The following is an 8486-nucleotide window of genomic DNA, read 5'->3' as shown; positions in this document are numbered from 1 at the left end:
GGCTGCAATCAGCCGCTGCAATCAGCGGCTGATTAACGGCGGGAGCCGCGACCTGCGCCGGTCTGAAGATCCGCCTGCGGCTGAAACTCATCACTCTCAGCTGCTCATGATGTAACCAGGCTACATGCTAACAGCTCCTCTTTAATCACTCTGATGGTTAAACAAAAATATCAAACATAATCTTTATATTCAGACATAATTTATCTTCTGATCAACATCAATGCAGAGATAAATATTGATAATGTATCGATTATAAGAAATGCTTGTAGCTCAGAGAATCAAGAACTTTATGCCGAATTAAAGACTAAATATGTTTACAGCATGAAAAAATATTATTTATACAATAATGTATTAAACATAAATTGAGGCGAGAAGCTTAGTCTGTTTAAAAACACATTTTTAATTTAAAACATTTAAATGCCTTAAAAAAATTAACTTCTGGGATTAATTAATTTCTATTATTTCTCTGATACGTTTTATTTCCTTTCTTTAATTATCCTGATATTTAAACACTTTTCACAAAATAATTAACTGCAGTTTTATGGTATAAAGTACCAAATAAATTTTTTATTTTTTTTTATTTTTCAATGTTTAAAAAAATTACCAAAACATTTCCATGTAGTAAAATCTGCATAATTTTACTATTGAATTTCTAAGTTTCAGGTTTTTTTCATGTTTTCACCATTTTATTTTAAACCGTTTTAGTTTAGTTTTATTTTGCCTCCATTTTTATGAGGGTGAAGAAAAACTGCATCTCGTCAGGATAAAGTGTTTATTGTTTTTATTATGAATGAATGAAAATCTTAAAATATATCAACGCACCAAATGAAGATAAACTGGTTTTTCTTTCTGGTTTAGCCAAAATCTCAACGAGGGAAAAAAGCTTGAAGTTTTAATAAATTGCATAAATTCTGAATTTGTATATGCAGTTTTGATTTATTGTTTAATAGCAACGATTCCTGGTTGGGCTGCAGAAAATGTTCCTGCAGTTTTCTGAGACTAAAACTCATCAAGAAGCAAAATAATATGAAGAAAACTGCTGAATGTGTTCAGGAGTCTTTACTGAAAATGGTTTTATTTCTAACACCAGGAAGTCAGTTAACAGCAAGGAGCAAAACAAGATGGAGAATTTACATTTTACAGCAACAAAACAAAGCAGGAATGAAGTGAATCTGCAGCGAATCGGATCAGAAATTTCCTCCGGCTGCATCAGCTTCCATATCAAACGTGTCAAAGTCTCATTACGTCGTAAATATTCCAGCTGGAGCGACGAAGCAGAGACAGCAGGAGGGTTTGAAGGCTGACAAACAGACGTTCAGTCAGAGATCAGAGGAACCGAAGTGAAGCTCACATAACGTCAGAGGAAAATAAAAATGAGATTTCCTTTAAACATCCCGACCTGATCAGGCTGGATCCATCCCAAATGCCATCATACAGAGTTTTACAGTTACTTGATCTGTTTCTGGGGACTTGATATAATTTTTATTCAGGGATTATCAGGACCTTCTGGTAGGAATCAGATGTGGCTGCAGCGAAGCCTCAGCCTGCTGTACAGCCCAGCTGGAGGTCACGGCGCGGCTGGAGGTCACGGCGCGGCGCCCTGAGAGCTCCGCTCCGTTTCAACTCGACACCGACTGAAGATGAAAGAGCAGCTCAGAAAGCAAAACCAGCAGCTTGTTCATCACTTTTACCTCCATTATTTATAAAACCTGATCGTGTTGAAATGAACCGTCTATCTACTTAGTTTTATGTAAATACATTTCATGTTAATCTTCCTAGCTCAATCTAGTGGAAAAAACTGAATAATAAATAAATAAATAAATAGTCTTGCAGTTGAATTACCAGTAAAAACATAGAAATAAATGAGTTAAATGGTGGTTACACTAAACTGTGATGAAGAACAGAGAGAGTAAGAAAAGAAACTAAAATATAAAAGCAAAGCTTGATTGGTCAAAGCAAGGGTTGACTGACCGACCCATAGATAAGGTCAATGCTGAGGTCAATGCTGAGGTCAATGCTGAGGTCAATGCTGAGGTCAATGCTAAGGTCAATGCTAAGGTCAATGCTGAGGTCAATGCTGAGGTCAAACTGAGGGAACAGGCTGATTTATGCATTCATTAAGTAGTTATGCTGGTTGTGTTTAGCAAATGTAAAATGAGTGAATGATCTTAAATCCCAGGTTCTCCTCTAACAAAATCAGTGCCTCGTTTCTCACCAGGTGCCGAGGAAAAGCTGGACTGGAGCCACAAATCTGAGTATCTTCTGTAATATTTGACTCACTCTGTCCTCCATCAGTCCAGCTTTCCGTTATTTTAACTCTGAAGTCAAAGATTTTCCAGCAGCTCAACACTGAAAAGGTGAACGATGATCAGCTGCTGCTCGTCTGAAAACCGACACGTTTTATTCCTCCAGACATTCATCAGCTAAACACGGAAGTTTCTATCAGCAGCTGCTGGTTCTGTTCAGGTCGGGATGTGGAGGATGTGGAATCATGACGGTGAAACACAATGAGACGCTTCTACAGAGGAACGAGTCCAAAGAGGAAAACAGCTTTTTACAAACTCCACAGAGGAAACATGTTAACATTTAACCACGGAGCTGATTGAGCTCCAGCTGTCGGCTTTGTCCTGTATTCAACATTTCAGTTCATTTCATGATGTCAGAGCATTTATTGATGACCAGCAGGACTGGGTCATAAACCGATTTTATTGATTAATCACATTTCTGGGTATTAACTTATTGGAAAACCTGGATGTTTTCCGTCCTGCTCTCCTCGGGTTTCCACAGCTCAGAGATGTCGGCTCGCCTGGGCGGCCATCTTGTTTGACAAACATGTTTGAATTCAGGTAAACTCTGAATATTAGGGTCAGACTAAGATTTGTTATTTAACGCAGAGAATAAAGTCATAATATTACAAGATAGAGTCTGAAATAATGTGAGGATAAAGTAGTAATTATATGAGAAGTGAAACAAGAATGTTGAGCACCTGGTGAAGTGATTAGTTTTACTTATAAGATTTAATAGACACATTTTAACACATTAGAATTAAATTATTATCAGGAGTTTTAAATGATCAACCAAACAAACAACCAGCTGAATGAATTTTCTCACATTAGATTGTAACTATTGAAGCTTCTTCTCATAAAATGACTTTTTCTCTGGTAAAATTGTGTCTTAATTCAGTTCATTTAATGATTATATTCTCCTTATACCCCCAACGCGCCTCACAGGACGGATGACTGAAATCAAAGCCACAGTTTGAAAATATTTGGTCATTTGCAGTTTCTTCTTGAGAAAAGAAAGAAAAGAATCAGATAAAACCAGAATCTGGTGAAACTAATCAGTTTCTATTGCTACCCTGAGTTCTGCTGGGTCCTACCCGTCCTGCTGGACCTGTCCTGGTATGAACACCTCGTTGTCCAGTTCTGCTGCTGACGTCATGGGTGTGATGGTTTCCAGGGAAATCTCCGCGCTGTCCTCCAGCTGGACGGCGGCCGGAAGCAGCAGCAGCCTGTCGTGGCTCGGAGAACCGATGGAGATGTTGGACTCCTCGTCGAACCGGGCGCTCATGTCCTCCAGGCGGTCATCCAGGGTCATGCTCAGGTTGCGGGGCCGCTGCTGCGGCTGCGCGGGAACCAGCGCCTCCTTGTGGAAGGTGGTGTCGTGGTGGTAGGAGACGAGCTCGTTGCTGAGGTTCACAGCTTCCACCGCGTTGTTGGAGCAGATGCGGTTGCAGCCCAGGATGGTGGCGAAGGCCCGGCGGAAGTCCGCGTTGAAGGCGTAGATGACCGGGTTGAGGGAGGAGTTGGCCCAGCCGAACCAGACGAACACGGTGAAGGTGGTGTCGCTGACGCACGGCGGGTCGCAGAACGGGACGGTGCAGTTCAGGACGAAGAACGGCAGCCAGCAGAACACGAACACCCCCATGATGATGGACAGCGTCTTCAGAACTTTGGTCTCCTTCCTGAACGAAGACTTGAGCGACGCCTCGTCGGCGGCCCGGTGCTGCTGCTGGTTCCGGGTCACGCCGTGGCCCTGGTTCTGAGCCTGCTCCGCCGCCCGCTCCAAAGACGCGATTCTGCGGATTTGGGTCTGAGCGATCCGGTAGATCCGGGTGTAGGTGGCGATCATGATCAGAACCGGGATGTAGAAGCTGATGAGGGAGGAGGAGATGGCGTAGGTTTTGTTCAGGTTGGCCACGCAGCTCATGGCTGCCGAGGCGCTTCCGGTCAGGTTGGTGGAGTTTGTCCAGTTCCTGTCCAATATGGCCGCCACGTCCTCCATCAGCGCGCCGTCCTCCTCCTGAGCCCGGTGCCAGTTCATCTGCACCGGAATGAGGGAGATGAGGATGGACAGCGTCCACGCCACCCCGATCATGACGAACGCCACGCGGTGCGTCATTTTCCGCTCGTACTTGAAGGGGCTGGCGATGGCCCAGTAGCGGTCCACGCTGATGATGCACAGGTTGAGGATGGAGGCCGTGGAGCACATGATGTCGAAGGTGATCCACACGTCGCAGAAGCTTCCGAACAGCCAGCTGTCGGTCACCTCGGTCACGGCCTCCCACGGCATCACCAGCACGGCCACGAACAGGTCGGACACGGCCAGCGAGATCACGAAGAAGTTGGTGACTTTGGACCGCAGGTGGCGGAACTTGATGACGGCGGCGCAGACCAGCGTGTTCCCGAGCAGCGTGGACACGATGAGCAGGAAGAGGATGCAGCCAATCAGGACGCGCAGTCCGTTCCCTCTCACGCCTTCCTCCTCTCCCTCCTCTTCCTCACCGCCCATCCCGTTCAGTTCGGAGAGAACTTGGGTGAAATTACTCCACACCGTGTCGTTTTCCATGGAATCACCAAAGAGAAGCAGATCTAAGAATCTGAAGTCTGACTGAAAAATAAACCAGAAAATCTGCAGATTTGTCTCCCAGAATCAGAGACAATTCGGTCCAAAGAAGAGGACAAAACCTGAGAGGACAGAAACCAGAGACAGCTGGGGAGTCCGGAGGTTCCGGTTCGAGGGGAACCGGTTGGTTCCGTGTGTGGTCGCAGACTGAGCCACAGTGGACTGACCTCCGCTCTGTCCGCTGCAGGTAACAGATTCAGGTTCCCGCTGCTGCAGCAGCAGCTGCTGCAGCTGCTGCATCATCCGCCTCCCTGTTGCTGCTCTGACGGTTCTGACCGGTTCTGATCAAAACGGTTCATTAGACTGAATCAAATTCAAACATTTATATCTTTAAAATATTTAGATTCTTTTCTGCAGGTTTGATTTTCAAATCATTTTTAGTAAAAGAAAATATTAAAATGAACCAAAAACAAATTTAAAAAGCGAGTAATTATTTTTTCTTAATATTTTAACTGATTTAAATAACATTTTATTCCATTTTTCTTTATTCCATGTCAGCGTTTTAATACATTTATCTGATTTTATCTTAATTTTTATTTTGTTCGTCCTGATTTTATCATTTAAATTTACTTCATTTATTTCTTTATTTTATTCCTCATTCTTGTAAAGGATCAGAATTGATCTTATTTTCACATTATTCATATTTCTACGTGGTTTCGCCAGTTTCGGTCTTTGTTTCTCCACAGATCGATCAAACGCAGCTCATGAAAAATCATTTTCCAGTTTTCTCTCTTTTCTGTTTTTGATCAACTGGAAAATTAAACGCTTTTGGTTTTTTTCTCAGATTAATTCTTAATCTCGGTGTTTTTGTTTGGTCTCTGGATTCGGAGTGAAGATTTTTAACTCAACCTCTGATAAAACCGTCTGTGCAGAAATAACAGATTCACTAAACTGATCCTCATCCTCCAGTCTCACCTCTATTAAACACACAGATTATTGATTTTTATATTTAATATATAGATTAACTTCTGTTCGTTTGGTCCTTTAAATATGTTTTATTCTAATTGTAACTGGAACCAGGTGACTCTTGGCTCCACAGCGCCCTCTGCTGGCTGAATTCAGTTAATTCCAGGAAGGTTTTTGTTTCACGTTTACAAATTAATTTTATTCTGCATCATTTATGTGTTTAATCTCCAGGGACAGAATCATTTTTCATAAATCAGTTGTTTATTATTTGAACAATAAGTAATTGAGTGAAAATATTAAATCACAGAAAAATTCATTCACAAAATTTCTCCAAATTATTTTATTTTTGAGGAATTTGAAAAGATTTTTACATTTCATAAATAAATATAAAGTTAAAAATGAGTCAAGCTGGTGAATTTTATTTTTTATTCTTCTTCAGACAAATTCTGATAAATTTCCTTTAACTTGAAATAAATTAAAAACTGAACTTAAGCAGCAGAAATATTATTATAAAAATTGCTTTTGTAAACCGTGATAATATTTTTATCCACAAGGTGGCGCCACGTTTCTTCTCTTCTGCCTCTACAGAGTTTTAGATCGTTTTCTTTCCCGTTTGGAAACATCCATCCATTTTCTTACACCTTGTCCCTCCGTGGGTCAGGAGGTGCTGCTGCCTCTCCAGCTAATGTTCTGGGTGAGAGGCGGGGTCACCTGGACAGGTCACCTGGACAGGTCACCAGTCTGTCGCAGGGCAACACAGAGACACACAACCAGGCACACACACACACACACACACTCACACCTAGGGACAATTTGGAGAGGCCAATTAACCTGACAGTCATGTTTCTGGACTGTGGGAGGAAACCGGAGTACCTGGAGAAAACCCACCATGMACAGGGAGAACATGGAGACTCCATGCAGAAAGACCGGGAATCGAACCCAGAACCTTCTTGCTGCAAGGCAACAGCTCTACCCACTGTTCCACTGTGCAGCCCCGTTTGGAAACATATAATCATAAAATACACATATTTTAAACACAACAGTGTGTTTTTGTGAATCTGTTGAGCTGTAATGACTCTGGCTCCATGTTGGTGGTGAAACTTGTTTTCAAAATGTTTAGTGAGGTTTTGGTTCAGAAACTTTCTAAATGTGTCTCAGTTGTTATTCATCATCACATATTTTGTTTTATTTGAGTTCATAAAAATGGTTTCTTTGATATTTTTGTGTTGTTATAAAAACAACATGGTAACAAGTTTGATTGTAAAAACTTTTACCAAAGTTTAGTTTAGTTTGTTTGTTTGTTAGCATGTAAACTGTTAATATTCATATGATTCTACTTTACATTAAAACATTTTACTAGTTACTGTTGCTGGTTTTGGAAATTATTCCAAATTTTAGGAGCAAATTTAAATGTGAACTGACCTTTGAACTTTCTCAGTCTTATGCTATTTTATGCTTCTTTTAACAGCTTTTATTAGACAATAAGAAAAACAACATTGATGCATTTTATTAGTAAGAAGAGTAAAACTCAGTTTGAGCCGCTCTTCGCTTCAGGAGGAATGAAATGAACCAGTTCAGTGAACGGTGAACAGTTCATCTGTGTCCTCTGCTGCTGCTTACAGCCTCTAATCTGCAGCGGCTGCTTCTCTTCTCTGATTTTAGATTTGCTGTTTGAACGCCGGCGTGTGTCGGAGCTTCGAGGTGAAGGTAAAGTCATCTTTGACGCAAGCAGGTAGATCGAGCTGGACCGCCGCCCGTCTCCTCACCTGTAATTACACCCGGTGGCGGATCCGCCGGCACTTCTGACGTCGAGGTGAAGAGTTGAAACCTTAATCACTGTTTTGGTTGAGCTGTTGGGCGGGAGCTGCGCGGCGTGTCTGTGGAGGACGGCTTCTTGTCTGCAAACAGCTGTAAGTTGCAGCTCTTGTTGACTCATGCACTCATGTGAAACCAGGCTGAGGTGATGGAGACGTGTGCAGCCTGCTGCGTTCTGCAGCTCTGCGGTTTGGAGGGAGCGGCTGAGAAGAAGTTAACCTGGTTCAGTCCGTCTAAACTCCACCGCTTTGTGAAACGGATTTAACATGACGCCGTGACTCACAGGTCAACTGGGTTTAATGGTTTCCCCCTGACTGAACCAGTGGTTGAAATGCTCTTTCCTAACATTCTGGCTTCGGTTCCAACCAGAACCAAGCATTTCTTTCCATCTGATTTTAAAAACTACTTCATCTGATTGGTTTAAAGACAGTATCCATGGTAACCAAACGTCAGTGAAACAGTCACAAAGTCTTGATGCTCAAATCCAGTTTTTTGCTGAAATCGTTTTTTCTGTGTGTCACCTGAACGCCTCGCGCTGCGTTTGGGTTAAATCCTGCTGGTCCAGTTGGTCTGTTGGCCGTGGAGTCCCAACTTCCCACTCAGTGGAAACGAGATTTAAATGACTGAAATGTTGGCTGGACAACAAGCCCACATGACCACCTACCACCACCATGCCTGATAACTGGAGTGACATGTTTCTGCTGACTTTGGCCTCTGCTTCCCTTCACGATCTCAAACTAAACACTTTTTACAACCTTTTCCTGACCATCCATCCATCCATCCATCCATCCATCCATCCATCCATCCATCCATCCATCCATCCATCCATCCATCCATCCATCCATCCATCCATCCATCCA

At 42.6% G+C, this 8486-nt stretch overlaps 1 protein-coding gene across 1 annotated transcript; it reads right to left on the bottom strand.

The window, feature by feature from the left end:
• Positions 1-1788: 1788 nt before the first annotated feature.
• LOC103477185 (D(1)-like dopamine receptor) lies at positions 1789-5153 on the bottom strand. The gene has a single exon (XM_008430131.2). It carries the CDS (start codon positions 4846-4848, stop codon positions 3376-3378), a length of 1473 nt encoding a protein of 490 aa, XP_008428353.1. The 5' UTR covers positions 4849-5153; the 3' UTR covers positions 1789-3375.
• Between the last annotated feature and the right edge of the window lie 3333 nt (positions 5154-8486).

Source organism: Poecilia reticulata, linkage group LG15 (assembly GCF_000633615.1).
Source record: "Poecilia reticulata strain Guanapo linkage group LG15, Guppy_female_1.0+MT, whole genome shotgun sequence".
In the NCBI taxonomy this organism is placed as follows: domain Eukaryota; kingdom Metazoa; phylum Chordata; class Actinopteri; order Cyprinodontiformes; family Poeciliidae; genus Poecilia; species Poecilia reticulata.
The sequence above is the reverse complement of the archived record's forward strand: the minus strand, read 5'-3'. Positions and strand labels throughout refer to the sequence as shown.